Below are 23431 nucleotides of genomic sequence, written 5' to 3' on the forward strand. Positions count from 1 at the left end.
CCTCGTGCGTAATTAACAAGTTAATCTGTCGATTGTACGAGTAATCAACGTCGCAAGAGCCAAGTAACGCAACAATTACCGGTAAAACGGCACAGCCTGCACAAAAATTTCGTAGAGTAATTAATATTTTTTAATCAGACACGAATTAAACGGAAAGTATAAAGAGAGGAAGAAGAGACCAATTTTCAATTTAATTTTTTCAAACTGCGAAAGCGAAAGCTGTGAAAGTTTGAATCGTCGTTTACGCCGTTATTTGTCGTGGAATTAATTAGGCACGGGTGATTATAGATAATTGTTGACCAGTTCGCGTTCCTCGAGGGATAAGTACACACCGCTAAGAAAGTATAATCTAACAAACGAAACTGTCTTCGTTTAGATTTTCGAGTATCCAACGCGTACCGCACAGGTTAAAAGACCAAGTGGTAAAACACAGAACACGTCCGTCTCAGGTATAATAATCGTTAACTACAACCCTCAGAGTATATACACGATCAATTGTCCGCTGTAATATTTTTATAAAGTATAATATATACGTATTGAGATAACCGTACCTACATACATATTTTCCACGATATATTCCGTATATTTTTACGAGGTATCGATATTGTCGCGACGCGATAAATTAATATTCACATTCTCGACTGATGTAGAAGAATAGCGCGGCAGAATACTTCAACCGTATAACAAATGAGAGATTATTCTTATACCGACCAGTGAATGTAACATTGGCTCGAAGGGAAATTCGTAATTTTGATTTTAAAATAAAGAGAACGACGAAAAAGCTAAAAAAATAAACGAGATAAACAAAAGTGTGTGAAAAGTCTGCGCAGCTGTACCAGGTAGATAATCTCAAGGAGTGAGAGAAAAGAGAGACGTGCAAGATGGGATGTAACACGAGCAAGGAAAGCGTTCAGCCAACAGCCGAGGAGGCTAAAGAGGACTCGAAGAACGGTGGTGAGTAAATATTTCGATACTCCTTATCCATCCCTCGACGAGATAGGATTGATTTCCTTCCCCACTCCTTTTTGTTGTTTTCTAACCCGTCGTCGCTTATTCCTCGCTCTCTTCTTTCTGGTATTCGTTAATTACCGTCTTCCCGAGGGGGTCTGTCAAGTCCCACCAACTCCGTTCCAAGCCGGCCAGGCTTTGCCTACCTCGCGTGTTCGAGACGTCAAAGGTTGAGTGTAAGGTCACGCGAGGATGAGAATTGCATTTTCGCAATGTCTGGCTCCTGGGCACACATAAACTCTTATCCAAGGCTATCCATCGCACTGTCACATTGATATTTCCACGCTCGATTGACAGGCTGTGCTCGACTTCGTTATTTTCTATGGTCTCTTCTTCTCGTCCCTCTTGACATTGCCTTGCCTTTTATCTGTGGTTTTAGTTTTGATCTTTGACTTCTACGACTACCAAGCCTGTTTGGTGGGTATTCCTACGGTTCGTGCAAGTGGGCCTTGCCCGTGTTTAAGCTAGTAAATAAATAAACATGCCATCCGGACTGGCGAAAGACAAATCAGTCATGATTAATCCCCTCGTTTTCACCCTGTTGCTGAATTTACGCTCTCTAAGGGGTTGCCGAGTTGATGAGCAGTGCAAATATTTTGCGAAGAAAAATGAACCGAGACTTTCGAAGAGGGTTGGCAGGAAAAAAATAAATATAAGTCAAAGCTCAGGGAAGGGAAAAGAAGTGTAATTCGGCGTCATTCGGACGGGGAAAAACTGGGTGTGTTTTTAAGCGATCGGGTTACGTGAATTCGAGCCGTTAGCCCACGCTACAGGCGAAATAAAACACGAGCTGTTGCGCGTCTCTGTTGAGGAATCGATCGATTCAAATGAGAGTAATTGCCGGCGCGCCGATTCGCTCGGCTGGTATTTCTTCGCCTTTGTTCTCTGTCTGTCCAATGGGTCGGTGTTTTTTCACTCTCGAGGGTGGCTGAGAGCATTCTTGAAACTGATTTTTACCCCCTCGAATTAGATCGCTTGTTTTCGATTATTATTCGGAACAGAGGGGGGGACCATCCCCGCGTCGCGTTCCGGAAGGACGACGATACGGTTTTGCAGTAGACGGGAAGCGGGGAGCGGCCGCGATTTCAAGAGAAGACAGAGCTTCTGATAACGCGATCGATTCCTCGCGAACAGGTCGGCGAACCTACGCCATTCTCAAATAACGCCTTCCTATAGCCAGCGGTAGACGCGTGTCGAGACGTCCAAGTTGAACACTAAATATATACAATAGCTTTCCTCGATGTATGCGAGTGGCTTTTCGCCATCGTAAGATGGCCGTTACAGCTTCGCAAAAAAAAAAAGAAAAAAAAGTTACCAGCTAACGTCGAGTTGCGATAATTTTGCGATAGGGTGGTTCGATCTGCGAAGAGGGTGTATAGCACAGTTTATACACAATATAAGTGTACAACCAGTTTGTTCGTACACCCGGTGTTCCCGATAGCATCGCCCTTTACTGCAGCGTGTAGCGTAGGTAGATGGTATAACGTGAATACACGACGAATCAAAATTATACTTTAATATTCATGTGAAATTAGCATCGTTACTTTCTCGCGGATGGGTACAGGGTGATTCGGATCTGATTCCCCTCTTAAAACCAGGATGAAAGTTACTTTACGCGGATTTCGAGCTACCAACAGTTTCCGAGATACGGAGCTTCGAAGTTGACCAATCGTGGAGCTGCACGGCCGAGCAGACGACGCAAAGGCGGCTCTCCGATTGGTCGAACTTCTGGGTTCCGTAACTCGGAAGCCGTACATCCCTCGAAGATACTCCAAAGGAACTTTCGTTCCGGATTTTTACGAGCCACCCAGATCGCCGAACGTGAACCACCCTGTACGGACCAGCGAATTGCCGAGGTCGCGTGCCGACTCGACCTCCTTCAACAGCTCATAGCCATATAAGACAGATCCGCGATTTTGTGCCAGTTATAGCTTATGCATACATAAATTTCACATCGCGAACTAGGTAGATGTTACCCGGTGGCGAGGTGTGCTGGTTTACGAGTACGAGACCAAAGTAGGTATGTCATTACGCGTGTTGGACAGGGATGTACGCGCACATGTATAGCAGGGTGTTTCATTCGTTAACTTTCTTTGTTCTTAAGATGTCACTCGAAAAATTTGTCCCTTCTTCGTTTTCGGTACTGATTTTTGTGAACAATGATCAACTGGACCGCGATACGAAAAAAATAAACTAATGTACATACAAGTCCGTGAGATGTAGACATAAAAATAAATAAAAAATATAACAATAATTGGTAGCGACCTCTGAACATTTTCCTACTTCCTCCAGGGTTTACAACAGTTCTTTTTTTTCGGTATTTGTCACAAATTTTGATAGTGTCACCTTGAAAAAAAAATAAAAAAAGTCAAGATACGACCCACCCTACCGCACATGTGTATGTGTCGTGTGAATTCGTACCTATCCAGTAAAATGTACGTGCAAATATGTATGATGTATATTCACGAACACCGTTGCTACGGCTACCATTGTGGTGTCTGCGGGCCGCGGCTTCTATCTATGGCATACAAGCCACTTGGGAATCGTGACAATTGAAGCAAAAGGGTTGAAGAGAAAGATGGTGAACCATCCCCGCTGCTGGTAATGCGATTCCGCGGATGTATATTCATGCTTCACATCCGCAATCGTGGACTCGGTGATCGAATACGAGATGAAGAAATAGGAGAGGAAGGGAATTTGGAGGAAAATATTCGAACAAAGGGGTGCAAGTCGACTCGGTCCCCCTTTCTTCAAGCCGACAATTATTCATTTCCTCCATCCCGTGTTACGAGGGATTCGCGATCCATGGAAATCGCTCTGACAATGGGACTGGAAAAAGAGGGTTCGGCGCTGCCGGCGATAGCCGGTGAAAAATCGATAGTCAACGAGCCATGGAAGCTCCTGTAAGCCACAGGCCAGAGGCAGAATCACACGTTTAACCCAAGTACGAATGTAGTGTGTGGATGGAACCTGCGAACCGGTACGTGAACGTACCCACCCACACATTGCACGCAAGGATGACGAAACGGATGTATCGATTTTCCGGCGGGTCGGTGTCGAGCGCGTATAAAATCGAGAAACGCGAGTCTAGTTCCAGGACAACTCTGCGTTCGTAATGCACCCTCGAGATAAAGCCCTGACTGCCTTTTCAACGACGCCGCCACTCGCCGCTTACCGCTGATTGCGATGGATAATTTTAAACGAAACTCGTACACGCGCCTCGCGTGCAGGGGATAAAGGGACGTCGGAAAATTGAGAGACGGGCTGTCCAATTAAACTTCTCCAAACGTGATCGTAATGCACCTGCAGGCTGCAGTAAAATCCGACATATTATTGCCGACCTTCGAGTCACCCCCCCCCCCCCCCCCCCCAACGGCTCACTTTACCTTCGCGATCCTTTTCCGTTGACTGCTCGAATCTGATGAAGCGAAATTAAAACCGGATTAGAACCTGAAACTCGTTACGACAACTTTGCTCTGATGATTTGTGGGAAAAAGCTTGTAAACCTTGATCCTCCCTCTCTTCCGGGGGATGGAAAGGACGCGGTGAGAAATGAAAAAAGTTCCGCGAAAAGTCGTCTCACGTTTTTCCCAGTTCCCGTAATCTTCCGCGCGATCCCGTCCGGCGCTTTTTCAATTTCGAGAGTAGATCCCTTCAAAATCCGAGCTTCCTGCCGGAACTCGGGAAAGGTTCGCGTGCCCGCATCGCCAGAGGGTTGAAGGGATCGTACTGGCGTAGAGCCCACGCCGACAATTACCTGCCCGGTTTACGGCGCCCGAGAAAAGCCCGATCTGAATCGGAGAGCGCAGATCCTCGTCCAGGGCCTCGAGGCCGAAAGCTCTCGGGTTATTCCCTTATTTATTGATCTCCCCTCCGGACTCTCCACGGCGGTTCGTCGTTCCCGAGATGAGGATGAGACACACGCGCGACTTTTCCGCCCTTCCTCCCTCTCGCAAGCTCCTCCGTTTCGACCTGCCTTACCGACTGACGTGCAGCCCTGTTTTATCGACGGCAGCGATCAGCGTCGATCAAATTTGCCGGAATCGCTCTCACGATAGGATCAATTCCATCACTGGAAAATCGTTGTTCAACTTTCAATTTATATACAACCCTGCGACGTACTCGGAGCTTTATCCGTGCGGAGCTTGCGAGCTTTTGTGGGTAAAGGCTCGCATCGCAGGCCGGTAATGCAGGGAACGTACTCATCCCTCCTCTAGTTCGCTTCTGCCTTACTCACGGCCAGTCGGAGCCACCCAAACGATTAATCGGTGGCGAAGTGCCGGCGGAAGTTTTACCCCAACTCAAGAAAAACAAATATGAAGCTGGACAGAGTCGTCGGTAAGATTATTGTTTCAGTTTGTGCGATTAAATGGTCCGAAATCAGTTTCGTCGTCGAAGAAGACAGTTTGTCATATCGAATTACCACGAAACTACATCCTACGTAGGAAAAAATTGTACAAACTTTTACAGGACCGAGTCCAAGTAATTTCGGCGCGAACTCTGGAGGATGACAGGCGGATTGAAAAAGGCCGAATATTTCAGAGCTGGTGACATGGTGGGAGTGGGGAAATAAAAGTGTCAAACTTTTTCGCGTGCTATACGTCTTGAGGGAGTGTCATTCCGGCCAAGAAACGAACGCCGAGGAGTTTTGGGGTAGAAAATGTGCAGATGGGAAGGTTTCCTCGACGAGCCTGTCACGAATGAACCCAGACTCGATCCGTCAGCCACGTGCCTTCCTCCTATTGTGCGCCTCCTCCAATTCCCAATTACACAGCTGCCTGAGTTACATGGCTGGTCAGTGTTTTTGCTGCTACTCGTTCGCTAAAATTGTCGAGTATACCAATCAGCACGAGATTAATCTCGATTAACCAGAATGCCGTGAATTTACGTGCGGATATTAAGCGCCGAGTCGTACAGTCTGTAGTTCGGTATATCTCTATTTTTTAACTTCTTTTTTTTTAAAGTTGCCAATAGAAAAGTACTGAAAAAAAATTGTAGTCAAACCTGGAGGAGGTAGGAAAATAATTAGAGGTCGCTACTATTGTGATATTTTTTACTGATTTTTTACATGTACACCTTTCGGACTTGTATATGTATATATATATATGTTAGATTATTTCTTTTGTACCACGGTCCAATTAATCGTTCGCCAAACAACAGTCAAATGCGCCTAAGAATTTCACAGTTTCTTGTCACAGATTAATCGTCTCGGAGAAATTTGGATGATAGTTTTCGTTGCCGAAATAGGAGTATCGCGTCACCTTAATGTCCCTGTTTCGTGTTCGGTACTGATTTTTATGAAGAATGATTAATTGGAAATAAATAAGAAATATAACAATAATCCGTAACGTCCTCTAAATATTTTTCTATTTCCTCCAGGTCTTACGACAATTTTTTTGTAGTATTTTTCTCAAATTTTTCGATTGATAAAATAAAATTTAGAAACGAACCACCCCAATATATACCCATGCAGTTAAAAGAACGAAATCCTCAACAAAAATGCCAGATTCCCCCACCTTAACGTCGTGTAAAAGGTGATGGCATTTTTCTCTTTCCCCCATACATTACAGACATCTCGAAGATAATTTTTCGCCAACCATTTTAATTTTCTTGCGTATACCTACACTTGGCGCGCTTCTCTTTCCGCGCGATCGACGCGACCACGTCGCGGAGGTGACGAAGAAGCAGCTCGCCCATGGTTGTACGTACCTCGGCAAAAGGTTAGAAATTTGCTTGGCAGAGGCAAAAAACTAGCTCGTCACCGGCCACCCGGAGACACCCTTCGCGGTTCGCAGGGGCTGGAGTGTTATCCTCGGTTGCGCGCACCTCGCGGCCCATGGCGAGACCCTAAGGGGCGGGGGAGGAGAGGGGGTCGTATAAAAGGGGGCGTCGCGACGCCGGAGAGTCAGTCGTGCAGGGGATCCTACACCGGGTGCAGCGAGCATCGTCAGGTGAGTTTTTCACGAGGAGGGATGACGTGGTTAGCAAATAAAAAAGGAAAAGTAGAAGAAAGGTGGAAAAAAAAACTCTGTAATTTTTCAGTACCTACTTCATGTTTCTTTGTTTACAATTCCATTTTTTTAAATTTTTCTACATTTTTCTTCATTTCTCTCTATTCTCACCAATTTGTCACGTCGTACTATTGTTTCTTCGTTTAAAAATATATTCGAGAGAAGTGATGAAAAAAATGGAACTCTTCATATAGTCCTGTCGCACTTTCTTTGTAGACGAGGGCAAAAAAAAAAAGAGGTGCGAGATAAATAGCCTTGTTTTAAATTAAGGATCTTACTCGTCCCGGATTTTCGGGGTAAAAATAGAGGAGTTGGCGGTTGCCACGGGGATGATCGAGACTTGAATTTGGGTATATTTCGGACCGAATCGATTCCGGGGCGCATCAATCATTCCCTATTTTCCTCACCGCGGGCTTGGAAATCTGACGAGTAACTTATGGGCGCGATATGCTTGGGGGGGGGGGTAAGACCCTCTCAATGTCGAACCCGAAGAGTGATCGTGACTAATCTCACCCTTGAGTTTTCGTCATCGTTCGAGTGTAGAGCAGTCGATGAGGTCCGACGTCGCCCCCGAACATCCCTTTGTACCCTTTATTCCACCCTGCAAAATTTCAGTCCACACCGTAGCGTTGTAACTGAATTCCCGACGCTCCGGACTCGTAATTATCGAATTCCCAAGCCCGGGCAGCCTGGGCGTCTCGCTTTGGCTTGATAGAAGCTAAACTGCGAACACGGAAAAGTTGATGGGAAGTTATTTGGGGGGTTAAAAATAGTTGTTGGAAAAGATTCTCATCGTACCCGTCATGTAATTGTTCGCGAAATTAAAGACCCCATCGTGTGGTTTTGGCACGCCGCGTTTTTATCGCTACCCCCATAAAATTCGCCATGCTTTTTTACGCGCACTAATATTAGATTTTATCATCGTGTATGTCATACATAAAACCACTCGAGTTCGCAGGCCCTACCTTGAAGATAATCGGATCGCCGTCTGGTCCGTTTATCGTTAATTGCGTCACAACGGTGCAGGTAATCCTGAATGATCCTTGATCCGCTACCTATAATAACACGGTGGAAAATATTTCGCCCTTGCGTTGGCTTCTACCTGATTTTTATTTTCTTCTAATTTTTTCGCACTAATTGTGAGTCACGGTGACTATTCTTAAAGCATTCTTCTCTCAAACAGCGAACAGATGAAATCGAACAACGTTACAGAATTTAACACGTTTTTACCGGGTCTTTGACGAGGAGCGTAAAGACGCGCCTGAGAAACATGCTGGGAGTATCAAAATTGGAATCCCACTGGGCAAAGGCCTCGTCAGGCAGCTCGTGCTGTCTCCCTCTGTGTTTTATTCGATCTGATTAAATTGCAACGACCCATTTAGCTCCGAATGGAGACAGGAGGCTCAGGTTTAGGGGGGGGGGGGGGGGGGGGGGTAGTTTTCACTCTGTTTAGACGCGCCGAATGCGACGCATTCATCGGTTTCTGATCAGACAGAGTGACGTCGTCGAGCAAGATACAAACCTGGAACAATGAGCTCGGCGTGTTTGATTGTTCACATCCGCACGTTCGAGACTGAAACCTCGTCAAATTTATATGCAAAATTGTCCCCGAGCGGCGGTGCAGGTGAACCTGTACTTTCGTAGTATCGCGTTGAGATCAAAACTTTTCCGAGTAAGAAACTCTCGACATGAATATGGCTTGGTTAGATATGAGGAATCGAGCAGGGATTATAATGAAACGAAGTTATATACCTTCTGGATTAACTAGAACGAGAGCGGAGAACTCCGAGAACTGTATAATCTGCCAGCGATTATCTGCGGGAGTCGGTATATTTTTCAATCCACGTAAATTACGAAGTTTGAGGTTCAAATACACGGCTCCGTTGCTGTTCCTGCAGATTTCGTTGGGAAGGATGACGATCTCTGCTTCCGGTTTTAAATTGACAGTTTAACGAGCGTGATTCCCAGTCTGATGGTTATTCTGAAAGAGAAGTCGCGGTTTTCCCCGATTCGTAAGCTCTGCTATCGCATTCGTGACAACCGCCTCACTCCCTCCTTCGACCGTTACTTATCTACTTTATTTCCCGGAGCCTGTAACCGTTCCCTCCCCTTATAATAGCTGCACGCCTAGAAGCAACATCAATGGCGTTAAGTGCCGCGGAAGCTGAAAGAGAGGCCTGAAAAAACACAGAGAAACAGGTCATTACTTTGAGCTACCATTGAAATTCGGGGTTATAGAATCGGCGCGGCGGGGGTTGAGCTCTGCCATTTTATAAGTGCGCGAACACTGGCACACGCCGAATTTAACCGGCATGTGTGCGGGGAGCAAACATCCAGCTGCTGTGGAGCATTATGGAGGGAAGGCTATATCGCTGTTTACCTTCCTCTTCCTCTTCGGGGCCCGCCCCTCTCTTTCTGGATAAGATTAACGACCCGGCTGCCCGGGCGCTAATATCGAACCGAGAAATATATATATATATATATATATGTGTGTGTGTTTGTGTGTGTGAAAAACCCGTCAAGTCGACGAGAACCGGCCGAAAAACTCAAAGCCGTTTTTCAAATCCTTGATTCGCGACAAACTCTCGTTGCCGACCCTCCGACAACTTTCCGGGTATGGATGAATTCAAGCTCCGACTTGGAAAGCTCCGACTTCTTCTTCCACGTCCCTCGATCGATCCAAGGAGCACGTAGGTACCTCGCAACTCGCTGACCTCCACGACCACTATGCTACTACACCAACCCGTGGAAAGACCTCGGATTAATTGTCACCTCCGCTTCGTGTAAATTGTTCCCCATCGCTTCTCGTAAACTTCGGCCTGCCCAAAACTACCGATTCACTGATATTCGAACGGTTTTCCACCGCCGGCGCTATTCAACTTCATTATTATCATTATTCTTCGAAGATTTGTGTCGTCTCAGGCAATCGTTTCTTATCGCAAGACTTGGCGCCTCCCACCCAGGTATAGTAACGGGGAAACTTTTCTTACCCTCGGTCATTTGCCGTTGCAAAATGGCGCCCAATTGGAATCATAAAATACTGATAAATTCTCATAATCGTAGGTGGGATTTGGTCAGATCCTAGACGATTGAATTCTTGCCATCTGAGTGCGTCGTTTGAAAGTTATTTCATAATTTTTCACCGTCGAAAAACAAAATTACGATCATTTATAATTCTCAAGTGCAGCGTGTCGGCTAATTCGACATACGGTGGAGAAAACGAACAATTTAGAAATTCACAACGTATGCTCGTAATTTCGAGAATATGACAATGAGAAATTGTCGACAGAATCAGTCGACTAAGGATTCCGGAATACACAAGTAATAAATGTGCGGTAATTTAATTATTCGTTTCTTGATCGTTGTGGCTCTGGAGGATAGTTGGACTTTGTACTCGTAAACGCGGTACGGACTCATTTACAGAAAACACGCGATCGCGGCAGTCTGAGCGTGACCTGGAAAACTTGGGATTCGACTTGCCGTACCAGGAAAACAACAATAGCAACACAAAGGGCGGATGCTAACAAACAAAAACAGACACACCACGACACTCGCGGTAGCTCCGGGCGCCGACAGCTGATACTGAGACCCAGTTTTCCCGGCGGTACGGACGTGAGATAATCTCTCGGCTTTCCTTCACTTCCACGTTGCTTTTCTCCTCTCGTAGAAAAACACCTCGGAAAAAAATGGTCGGAAACATCGCGGCGATAAAGAAGTTTAATTTTGAGGAGTTGAATTTTTCATACCTCGGCTTCGCACGGTGTTCAGGCCTCTTTCCATCTCCAGTGCGGTAATTCGACAGGCCAACGGATTACAGGTACCGTGATCGAGATAACGAGATTGAATCGCGAATCGCGATAAATATATTTACGACTTCCGTCCCGGGTCTGTACTCCTCTGGAACATGCTCATCCAGGCTGGATATTCGGCTCGGAGGGTAGAGGGGGTGGGGGTGGAAAGGTCCCGAGAGGACCTCGCGACCTGGCTCTCGGAACTCGACGAGAAAAATACGGGTTGAAAAGCTCAGGGTCGGTTCATAAATACGAATTAGAACTCCGGGGTAAAAGGTCGGACCTAAGGAGGAGGCTAAAGCTCGCTCTTCTTCTTCCCCAGATATCAAACAATCGACGGAAGGGACGGGGACCGACGAAACTGCCGCGGCGGAAGAGGCGAGCAGCAAATCGGCCGAGGCCACTAAGGAGGCGGCGAGCCAGGGCGAGAACGAGAAGGACAAGGACGAGGCTGCCACCAGGATACAAGCCGCGTTCCGAGGCCACCACGCGAGGAAGAGCATGAAGGAACCGGAGAGCGGAACGAGGCAGCCGCAGAGCCAGAACGACGCGGAACCAACGCAGGAGCAGCTACTCGAGGAGTTCCGGGCGGATGACAAGGGTGAGAGGACTAGCGGTGTTTTCCATAATACAGGTTTGCAAGCAAAAAAGTGCACAGGGTTTTGTACTGTTTATTACAGATTTTCACTCACTGAAATCGGGGGAAGTACTAAGAAAATTCCATCACGTCAGGTTTTTTCTTTAACTCGTGATCGTAATTTCATTTAGAGTGAAACTCCGGTTTAACTCGAGATCTGGTATCCTCTTCTTAGTTCTAAAAATCCTATGCAAAAGTCATTTCTTACTCTCATTTAATACGTATTAGAGTGATACTCAAGAATAAATACAATCAGGGAAACAGAAAATGGAAAGCGGAAGTGTGTTCGGCGAGGTAAAGAGAAGAAGAAAAGATTTCATATTAAGTAAATTTCACGACGGAATTGTTTGTTTCATTTTAAAAGAAATATTATTTAGTTCATTGTAACGAAATGGTAACTTTTCATTATTGTTATGCTTTTTTTTTTACGCAAACACGTTGTATATTGCAAAAATATTGTACGCGATGGAGGGAAATGGAAGTCATTTTCGGATTCGGCACACTCGAAAACATGATATTCAACAGAAACATCCCATGCAGCTGAAAAATGAAGTTTTCTTTTTTTTTTGCAGACCTGTATTATCTTTGGTTTCTCGTCATCCTTTTTGTTTATCCGTTATTCGTTGCGGAACTCACTCCCCGTACTTTCATAGGCGTAAGAAATGAGCTTAATTTTCCAGAACTCTGCAACGCTGCTACCAAGATCCAGGCGTCGTTCCGAGGCCACATGTCGAGGAAGGAGCAGCAGGTCGTATCGGCTGCCTCGGCGGCGATCAAGCCGATCGAACAGTTCGTAGAAAAAACGGCGGACAAAATCGACCAGAAGGTGAGTTCAGTGAAGGCAAGGCTACGTTCAGATCGCTCCGCAAAGATTCCGGGCTCTGCAGCCTCACCTTCGATAAGGACTGGCGGAGGCGACGTATAAACCACGGAGTAATCCCTCATTAGCCCATACCCTACAGTTTCCTTGAATACTAGCTTCCGCTTACGAGATGCGTAGATTACCTGGATTACTCGATCAGTCGAAATACGTCTGACGGTATCAACGCGCGGTGCCCGGATCTAAACAGCCATCCCTTTCCCGCGGTGCTGTTGTAATATTCATGCGTGTACCGTGTATCAAAGCATTATCCTTTCCCAGGTTCCAATATGGCGTCCAGTTTACGGCTTGAAAGGCTGATAAGTCCAGCGATTATCAGTGAATTATTACCAAACTCGGTACACCCATTCCAGCCATCGGTCTCCGAGCTTCTGAATTTTTCCACAAATTTTCATCATCGTGATTGAAAATGGCATCGATTGAAACTTTTCAAGTGGGCCGATTTTCGGCGGTTGAACAATTTTCTTCACTCGATATAAGAAAAATAAATTTCAGGCATTCCCCAGCTGTCGGAATGGCTTTAGGCTGATGCCGGTTCACTCCGAATTACAAACACGGCAGAGGAGTTTTTTCTCAGGCGAAAAACCCTGCTTATAACTAATTTTGGGGAGCTTCAGATACAGTACCTTAGAACGCGGTGGGGTCAGAATACACAAATTACCGCGAATTCTTTCCCGCATAATTTGCGTTTTTCATCCAGTGCGTTGCGAGGAGCGCGAGTAAGGCACTGCAAGGTTTGTGCTTTCAGACTCCGAGTATAAATTTAACGCACAATTTTTCACGGCGAGAAAAAACAAACAACGATGAACCAGATTTTCTTAAGAGAAAGCGAATAACCGTAACGCCGGAAAACTGGCGTACGTGGTTTTATGCGAGGGTGAAACTCAGCGGAACATATCCTCGGGCAAACAGCACCCAATCGAAGCTCCGTCTCTTCTCAACGAGCCCTTATGCATGTGCGTTTGCTTATCGAGTCAGTGAGCGTTGGATGATCGATTGGTACCGATTAGCTTCCTTGCGAACGAACAAAACCCTATTCGAGGGCCGGTAGGCGTGAACGTTCCCAGCGATTTCCACCCTTATTTATTATTATTATTACTATTTTTTTTTTTATCATATCGCCATTCCTTCCTCACATATCGACGTTCACGCCTCGCGCCTGAATTACCGCCGATACGAAACTTCCGCGAATTTCGGGGCGGGATCCGGGTTTCATCGATCCCCTAAAAAATACAACTTCCCTCCGAGTTCGCCTCCCCTTCGACTGGCGGTTGACAGAGCAAGCTGTCCGGTAGTTATTCCTGCAACGTCGTGGGTGTTGAGTTACCGCTGTTTGTTCAACGCGATCGGATTCTTTCTCTAGCGCAAATTGGTAGTTAAGTTTCGTCCCGTCGTCTTACGTAAGTGTTTGATCAAGTCGGACAAACAATTGCCTGCAACGTTACAGTGTATAGTAGTCGAAGAAAATTCGAGTAATGCGAGTCAACGGAGGGATGAAAAAGGCGGAACCTTTTGAGGGGAAAAAATTCTCTGCACGTCTCGAGTAAAGTGTTGAAAAGTGATTACACCGGCACGTGGGTACCTACAACGTTCGAGTCTTTGAAATTGCATTGAAACGTTCGAGATTCTCACTCGGCGTTCAGCTTGCGGGTCCTTTTGTGGCCATTGTTAGGCCGGCGAAGCGGCGCAGGAAAGTTTCCCGAGTCCAGGGATGGCAGGCAGCCATTCTCACAAAGAGATTGCGAAGGGAATAATTTTCCAACATCCGCCTCCGGCGCGGCGCGTTTGAACGACTCTCTTGGCAGCCGGCATAAGGTGTCGGAGATCAATGTTGGGAAAAATATATTCGCGAAATTCCCCGCCTTCTTCCAGTTTTTGGCTCAGTCGGAAAGAGAGAGAGAGGGAGAGAGAGAGCAGAACGAAATAAAAAAAAAAAAACAAGCCCATCCGTGTGCAGTGCGCCGCGCGAATTCCGGCCAGCCACTCCAATCAGCGGAGTCAGCTTTCTAGCTCTCTTCAGAATCTCGAACTCCAGCCGCTCTAAGGACGAAATCCAAGAAAAGAGAGAGGATCGTTTGCCGTGTGAAATAAAATAAAATTCCGAACGTTATGATAATATTTCCCAAAGGAAATGAGTAGAGAAAGATATTACGTCAATTTTGGGGCGTGAAACAATTAACTCGTTCATGCATACGTTTTTCCTTACATAGGATTCACTCAAAATTTTGAAAACATGTGCCTTCTGGGTCGCTGATTACGAATCGGAATTCGAAATTTGAAAATTCAAAATGTCGGACAGATAAAGACTAGAAGAGAAAAAAATTTACGCAAACTCTGTAAAGTTCTCTGGTGTGTACTCAGTTCGTGTAAAAATTAGCGTGTAGATTAGCAGAAAATGCTTTTTTTCGTGGTAAAGTACGAATTACGAGATTTGTTTACATTTCCTATTTTCACAATAAACGGATAAATAAATTTTAGATTTTTTTAAACTTGGAAATATCTCAGAGGCCATGTGGGAGTAAAAAACTGGGCAATTGTTACGAAAAAAGTAGTTCAACGAATAATAAGCTGCCAAAAAAAAAATAAAAAAAAACAAAGATGGGACGCCGAGCGTCCCAGCGTGAATTAAAGGGTTAAAAGCTCTGTACAAGCGGCCTAGGCGCACACGGGGTTAATAATTCACAGGGAATTGCACGCCACGGGGCATTTTCTTCCGCATAACCTTCACGCCGTGGCAAATAAGACCGACTAGTGCAGCAGTGCGACAATGAGTAAAACATCAATCCGCCCTCGGGGTCCCGCGAGCCGAGAGCTTGCACAGGGTTTTATTGATTTTAACGTCACTCCATTGTTCCCCGAGACTCAAACAAAGCTCCAAAGTCCCTCGGCTATTGTTTCAAACACGTATCAAGCGTCGCGTCAATCAAAAGCAGCCAAACCGTGTAAGGATTTATTTATCACCGCTGATCAGGCTGATGAGACGGCACCCCGAAATTAAGCTCATCCGGCGACGACGGAAATTGATGATGAAAATTGATCAAATAAAAGATTTTCATTTCTTCGAATCCGAGGTGAAAGATGGCAAATCCATTCTCTGACCGTCGAACTTTCTCCTCAGCTTTCGATATCCTCGCCCTCGGCCAATCTGTGAAATATCAATGACGAGCGCCTCGCAGGGTGCAGAAATATTTTGCAAACGAATCAGCATTTATGAGAAGCCCTCTCAAGGTATGGCCTGATCGATACAATCCCGTTTCTCCCTGGCTGCAGCCTCGTCACAGCTGAAGTCGAGGCCGAGTGTCATAAATCCCGAGAGAGGGTGCAGGATGTTTGTTCTGCACGATGGATCAGAATCAACGGGTGGTGAGAAATTTGGGGCGGGGTTGAAATTCCGAAAGCGCCTAGCTCTGAATTATTTCATGGCGAAACTAGGAATAAAGAAATCAAACTTTTACGAAATAACAAAGTTTCGAATCGTCGGAAAGCCGACTGCTCAAACTTCCGGGATGCAAAATTCCTAAAATTCAAGTTACGATAGAGCAAAGTTTCGAAAAGTAAAGTTTGAATGGAGTGAAATCCCGACAAATTAAAATATACTCACACAGCGTAGAAAAATGAGAATAACCGAAAGTCTTGGATCATTCGGAATTTCGGTGTTACAGATTTTTCAATTTCCTCACTCTCGCATTTTATCCTCTCGGAATTTTTAGCGTCGGGTTTCATACCATTCGAAACTTTGATGTTTCGTAAAAGTTTGATATCTTTATTCTAAGTTGTGCGTGCAAAAAATTCGGAATTCGGTGCTTTCGGAACGTTTAAAATTCGAGATTTCAACATCGCCCCCGAAATATGTCGCATCCCGAGGCATCGCAGTGGAATAATTAAGCCTCGGTCGGAACTGCAATCTCGCGATGTTAGAATTCAATTTGTCAATAATTATAAGGAAACCCGATCCCGTTTATTCGTGTAAAACGCGATCGAATCGTTAGCCAAAAAGCGATTACCCGCCCCTGAAAATATCACGAGATGATAAACTGATTAAAAAAAATCAAATATTTTCGGACGTTATTTCTGCGGCCTTGCCGGGTAATAATAACAAACGGTGAATAAAAACCTGCCACGATATAACAGGAGCTTGTCGATCCTTATCAGTCACGATCCTTCGATCTACAGTCGCTTCTAGACGGCCTTCGTGCGGTTCGCAGGAGTCGATTACTCGTTGATTTTTCTATTTTATTTTATACATTTTTTCCCGCCCTCCCCGGAGCTTTTTTCCAACGGTTCCCATTTCGCGAAAAGGAAAACGGAACGCGTGTAGAAAAGTCTCGACAAAAAATGTAGATAATTATAAAACACGGCCGGGGTTCGATTCTCGGGGGGAATTTCGGCCGATGCGCGAAACCGGAAACCCACCCTTTTTTCGCACATGCACACCTGCCCTCCCTCCCGATGTTACTTTCGCCTCACACTCTGTCTACCTGTTTAATTAATGCTGCACGGGCCGGACGCTCAAGGGGCGAAAAGGGGCGAAAGGGGGTGAAACGGGGTGAGGTGAGCGCTCCCTCCGCTCCGCTGGGGTGGGATCGATAATTTCAGCACAACGCCGGCTATTATTAGCAACTTTGACATTAGGTTCACACGTATAATGTATATGCATTAACATATATTTACGTATATGTATGCCAATTACGCCTTATACATATATTATACCCATGCAGACACTCGGTTACAGCGTACAAGTGCAGTCGGAAATTTTATTGTGATTTTCGAACGCGAATTCTTGCGGCTTTCATTCAGTCCCAGGCTTGAAATTACGCTCCGATATAATTTCCATTCGGTATCACCCCTAAGAACGGAAATTCGTCTTTTTTCTTACCAATCGTCCCCTACAGTGATGTGCAGTTATATACGACGACGCCGGAAGGAAAGCCTAGAAGGCAGGGAAATTATTTAATTACCGATAATCTGGTACGCCGTTGCTGGCTGTAAGCTGATAAGATAAAAATAAAGAAGGAAAGAAAGAAAAAAAAAAAAAATTGACGGAAGAAACCCGAGTCGTTGATATAAACGCGTTAACGAGAAGAACGAAAGAAAATGAGAAAAGAAAAAATGACAAAGTTACAGGCAAACTAATTTCTGTCTGTAAAAAAAAAAAAAAAAAAAAAAAAAAAAGAAAGAAGGAGAACAGTGAGGAAATATTCCCTGGATTCTAATCCACGCAGTAATTAATAATAACAATTCTTGTTGTTTTTCTTTGGATAAATTTCGGGGCGCCCGTTTTCTATTCGGTATAAAAATCCTGCCGACGACGCTGGTTTTCAACGTTCGTACGAATTATGACAACCCAGACCCAGACCTTGGGTATGAAACGTGGATTCGCGGTGAACATGATTTGATATTTGGCGAATAATGCCTTTCCCTGATCCGAAATCTCCTGTCCCCTCGGGGCCGACAACCAGCAAGGCGTACCTCTCGTGTTTATTCAATGATACGAGACCCAGTGCCCCGGTTAGATTTCATATCCTCTCGTGAATACGACACGCTGTTTAGCGCGGCTCGTTATTCCCGGGCGATAAACGAGATAATTAGTCGAGCGTTATTACAGCCGGTACTCGACGTAAGAATGACCAAAAAATAACGGATTTAAGACGAAACGCGTCGTTTATTTTTAACTCACTATCCACCGCTACCGACTCTGTGTACAGCAAACGTTTAACGAGCGGAGAAAGTGATTAAGTTTGTTAATTTCAGCAGTCTAACAATCCGCGAAGCTGGTAGAGTAGAAGAGGGTTGACGGATTTCGCGAATTCCGAGCTGCGGGATCGATTTGCGGAAAGTCACGTGTCCGAGACGTGACGAGATTTCGTTATTCTTCGACGAATCCTGGCGGCGAGACGCGCCCAGAAATTCCGTTACCTTCGATCTTTGCGCGGTTCGTCAGAATGGAAAAAGAAGAAAGAAAAAAGAAACGGCGAAGCGGACGGACTCTGCAAATTAGGGTGAAATTCGCGCTTCGGTAAGCGTCAGGACTTTCATCATCTCCGGCAGGTCCGCCATGCATAAGGGATGATTCGGATTCAAATCACGGTGATATCGCGCAGCTCTCGGGTAAAAGCACAGCCCCTGCTGCAGGATCGCGAGTACGTTCTTTGACCCTCGGAATAATTTCCGATCTCTTCAACGACGACGATATTACAGGCGAACACTGTGTGCATGTGCAGCGAATTGTTCGCGGCTTTCATCTTCGCTAATTATGCCCACTTCGTTTGATTGGCTAATTAATTTAAGGCCCCGTCCGTGGCTGGAAAATAGCCTGGCTGCATCCCGGAGTGAGGGAGGTAATGTATTCGTGTACACATCGCACGAACATGCTTTGCAAAATGAGCATACGACGCTGTATTATTACGTAGGTACGTCGTACAGAGCCAACGCGATGTCTTCGTCGCGTCGCGTCGCGTCGTTGCGAAACGTGGAATAATGTTGAGTGAAAAGTTTCTCATACCCCCTTAACCTGTTTACCTGTGTACGTATGTGCATACGTTTATCTACGTTTCAATTTCTCGCCAACTTTTCCTTAAAGTTTATACGCGGCTCGATGTAGGTCGCATCTTCTCTTGAATGCAAAACAGGAATAACACAAGGGTGAAATTCTGTGCAGAGATTATTTATTCCGAAAAATTATTGCTCGTTATACATTTTCATATTCAATCGAAGATTTTTACAGGAATGTTTCGAACTGATAAACGTGATAAAAGCCAAGGTTTAAAGAATACAATCATTTCGATCGAGAATGTCGAGGTACTGAATCACGTAAAGAAAAAATAAATAAACGAATTCCTCACAAATAGTTTGAGCTTGATTTTTTTGGGGGGTTTTCGGATAGTTAAAAAAAAAAAGATAAAAAACAAAAAAATCGTCAAATACCTTGACTATTTTTACTTTACTTTGTCTTCAGCCTTCTTATTTTTTTTTTTGTTTCGATTAACAAAATTGAGTCACCGATAGGATTATGTTCAGATCGAACTATAAGGAACGTCGGTTTTCCTCTTTCAGGTAAACGACGCGCTGAACGAACTTGAGAGCATCGACTTGACAGATCCGGATCTGCACAAGGCAGCAACAAAGATCCAGGCGAGTTTCCGGGGTCACAAAGTGCGCCAGGACGGGCCGGCAGTCGGAGGAACAGAGCCTGGCAAGTAGGCGGAAGTACCGAAGGTACACGGGCTGGAAGAAAAATCAGGAAAAACTTAAAAACCAAAGAGCAAAGATAAAACGTAAAAAAAAAAAAACAAAAAACAAAAGAAAATTAAAAACGAAAAATTTATCCTTTTTCTAAGCCACCGCAAAAAAAAAAATCCCGCAAGGTAACTCGGTGTGGGGAAAAAGAGAGAGAAGATCTACTGTTTTTTTCCCACAAATAAAAACCAAAAAAAAAAAAAAGAAGAAAAACTGCGAGACACACATTCCTGCGTCTAATGTAAATACAGCGGTATTATGAGTGGGATTTTATTGGCGCTGGCTGGAACGGAAAAACGAACAACCCGTTATGCGAACGCTAACCGCTAACGGATTATAAATTCAGTTACATACACGATTCCTATTTCTGTTTGTTTTTTCTTTTTCTTTTTTGTTACATCAGTTTATTTATTCATTTTTCTTTCTTTTTTTTTTTTTGGCCCTCGTTTCAATTTATCAAATCACTTCTGATTATTAATTGAACCGTACGTCACGTATTGTTGTTGTTATTATTGTTGTTATTATTATTATTATTATTATTATATATATACGTACAGCGTAACAACGATGTAGAAGTGCATATTTTACATAATAACTAATCTAACTTATATAATTACGCGGTATAAAAACCGTAAATATGTGTGTGGTTCTTAGATGCGGGGAGGTATAATATACGTATAATATATACACGTGATAGAAAATAGAACCTACATTTTATTATAATTTTCAATTGAAGGTGAAGAAAATTTTGAAATGAATTTTATCAAAAACTGGAATATATCTTCAAGCCTGCTGAATCGTTAAGACTTGCTGCGGATTTAGATTTTTTTTATTTATTCTTTTTTCCTCATTCTTTTAAGTTTGTCAAGGTAACATGTACGTCGTTTATTAGAAAGAAAAAAAAAAAAAAACAATCGTACCTAACATACAGGACTTACGTTTAACAACATTACAGTAAAACGGGGATCGAACGAGAAGTGAGAAGTGAATGATACAGAATCACTTTTCGGTACAGTTTATTTTGTAATATAGTTACTTACGCATTATAGGTATAATATATTATACACGCAAGATTAGTATATAAATACGTAGAAGTTATAATTATATAGTAATTATTATTCTACAAGCTACAGGGAAAGGAAGAAATTTTCAAAGGCATTGCGTATGCGTATTGAAACGAAGAAAACTCGTTTATGAATAAACTATGAACACGGGGAAAAATTATAACGAGCTAAGAAAACGAAAAAAAAGAAAAAAAAAAAAAAAAGAAAGAATAGTGATAAAATGAAAAAAAATTTAGCGTCAATTCGATACTCAAATCAATTAGGGGGCTTCGTTTTGTTTGCGAGGCACGTACAATTATAATGCGATATAGGAATACGAAAAATATATAAAGAGAAGTCTGTGAGCGGAAATATTAACAATAATAACAATGATAATTATGATAACAATAACAATGATAACACGGTACTTAATGCAGGAAGGAAAAATAAGCGAGATGAGAAAGTTGAGATATATTACACGTATTACATTGAAAAATATTACATTTTATATCCCAGGCGCCGATCTCGCTCGGTGTCTGTTATTATTATCGCTAATGTTGTTGTTATTAACATTATTATCATTATTATTATTATTTTTACAAACAGGCCGTTTTCACGTCCGCGCGTCATTCATTCGTTTAATTCGCAAGCTGAGAAAAATGAAAGATAAAACTAACGAAAAACTATAAATGTCGTATTATAATAACGACCGTAAAACAATACCGAGAGTAATTATAATACGAGGAATAAAATATGATTCCGCTAATTTTAAAAAAAAAATTGGGCTGCAAACCTGATCGAAGATACCGTTAACATTTGATAATCACTGATTGAAAGTTGTACTAATAATCGTTTTTGCCCCGTCAGATAATTGGGTACACTTATTATATATATATATATATATATATATACAATGCATACTCCCGTAATACGTGAATTATATACGCGGTATTAATTTCCTACCTTATACGCAATTTTATTATACCTATTATATATATATGATTATACATCGTATATGTGTGTATGTATATATTTATATATATACATTTATATTCACTGTATAATCATCCGATACACTTGATACACATAATTATTATATTATACCTACATCTACCAATTATTATACATATATATCTGTATAAAAAGCAGCCTAGTATCTACACATACATATATTATTATTATTATACACCGTAACCGCGATTTTCTCCAATTTACACTAAAGCGATAAACTTCTGATAGTCGAAAATAAAATTGATATATCTTATCTATGTCAAAAACATCCTAAACACGAAACAACGGTAATTAATTCATTAGTGAACAATTGACTTGTGGTTAGTATTTTTCTAGCCCAGCGTCGCATTGCAATTGCTTTGCAATTGCTTGACGTCAGTGTTGTTCTTTAAAAATCTTGCGTTGATTACTATGCATTGTTATTTGTTGAGCAATTGTCACCGCTTGTACGTTTAACATTGGGAGAAGAAAAAAAAAAAAAAAAATCGGAAAAAAATGATAACTCTTCTGTGATTAACAAGATTAGTTAATCAATGAATGAACAGAGAAGTAAAAAAAAAAAAAAAACAATTCAACGCTAGCGCGTCTAATAATTTATTTCTCGTTGCATTGATCTCTTGTACGCAGTTCGAAAATTTTCTGTTCTACCCGTGTTACGAAATATATCCAGTACCTGTGAAACTTAGTTCGTACCTGTTCAGATTATTCAATTATCGCCACGTTCGTTTTATTGGAAACTTTGTTGCATAATTACTGTATACATAAATTATTATACATTATGTGCCATGCCTGCGCACCTGTCGCACTCTTATGAATTCTTACACTGTTACGCCGATGTTGTTTTTAGCGGGCCTAAGAACTCACAATATTCTACATATTATACATACACACGCATGCCTATGTATCAAATATTTATATATATACACAATACACGTATACATGACTTGTTACGGTGAATAACGCGTAACGATTTTCTATGTAATCTCAAAAAGAAATTTAAGGCGCTACGTGCACTAAATAAATTAGATATATATACATCGCGTAATTTGTCACGCTGCCGTGGAAAAATTGGCCAATTGCAGTTGCGAAAACTGAATTTTTTTGTTTCATTTTTTTTTGTTTTTAAGCTTGTATATTTACAAGCAGAAATGATTTACTTAAAGAAAACATGTGAACGTTAACGAGTTGCGAGAATTCGAGCATTTTTAGTGATATAATTACGGTCATTATTAATCATTGAGTAATATTGGAAGCAAGTTACTGTAAAAGAAGTTCATTCGCATACCCACCGGTAATAAAAATTTAACATCGTTGGCTTTAGGTGGGATGCTTCTAAACATAATGAGAAAAGAAAGAATGAATGAAAGGAAAGATTCAAGAGGAATAAATTAGTAGAATCGTTTAAGACCGTTGGTGAAAATTTGAAGGATAGCATTTTTATTCGATATACGCGGTCGGTATAATTATTTACAATATTACACGACAGTTGTAAGGCAAATCCTGATTGAAATAATTTTTCAATCACTGTGAATTTCAACTTTATCTAATTTTCATTTAAATTGAAATTTTCTTACCAACAACACACAAGCGCATCGCTTCAATTTTATGTATCGCTAAAACGTGAGCCAAAATAAAAAAGATAAAAAATACAGTAAAGAAGGAAACAACAAGGATCGATTTTACGTCGAAATTGTAATACACCTTGATGCCAACGTTAAACAAAAAAAAAAAAAAAAAGAAAGACAGATTTTGTTCTTTAAATCCAACGAGTAATCAAGAATTACAATAATAAACGAAGATTTCTACAGTAAGTG

At 42.8% G+C, this 23431-nt stretch overlaps 1 protein-coding gene across 2 annotated transcripts; it reads left to right on the forward strand.

Moving 5' to 3' along the window:
- The first annotated feature begins 59 nt into the window (after positions 1 to 59).
- On the forward strand, positions 60 to 23358 carry igl (igloo). Of its 2 annotated transcripts, XM_046635447.2 has the most exons (5): positions 60 to 449; positions 651 to 954; positions 11133 to 11411; positions 12101 to 12273; positions 19381 to 23358. In XM_046635447.2, exons 2-5 carry the CDS (start codon positions 882 to 884, stop codon positions 19525 to 19527), a joined length of 672 nt encoding a protein of 223 aa, XP_046491403.1. In that variant the 5' UTR covers positions 60 to 449; positions 651 to 881; the 3' UTR covers positions 19528 to 23358. The 2 variants fall into 2 exon arrangements, with proteins under 2 accessions (XP_046491403.1, XP_046491404.1); XM_046635448.2 differs by having other exon boundaries at positions 60 to 954; positions 12128 to 12273.
- Positions 23359 to 23431: the final 73 nt, after the last annotated feature.

Source organism: Neodiprion pinetum, chromosome 7, assembly GCF_021155775.2.
Source record: "Neodiprion pinetum isolate iyNeoPine1 chromosome 7, iyNeoPine1.2, whole genome shotgun sequence".
Lineage (NCBI taxonomy): Eukaryota > Metazoa > Arthropoda > Insecta > Hymenoptera > Diprionidae > Neodiprion > Neodiprion pinetum.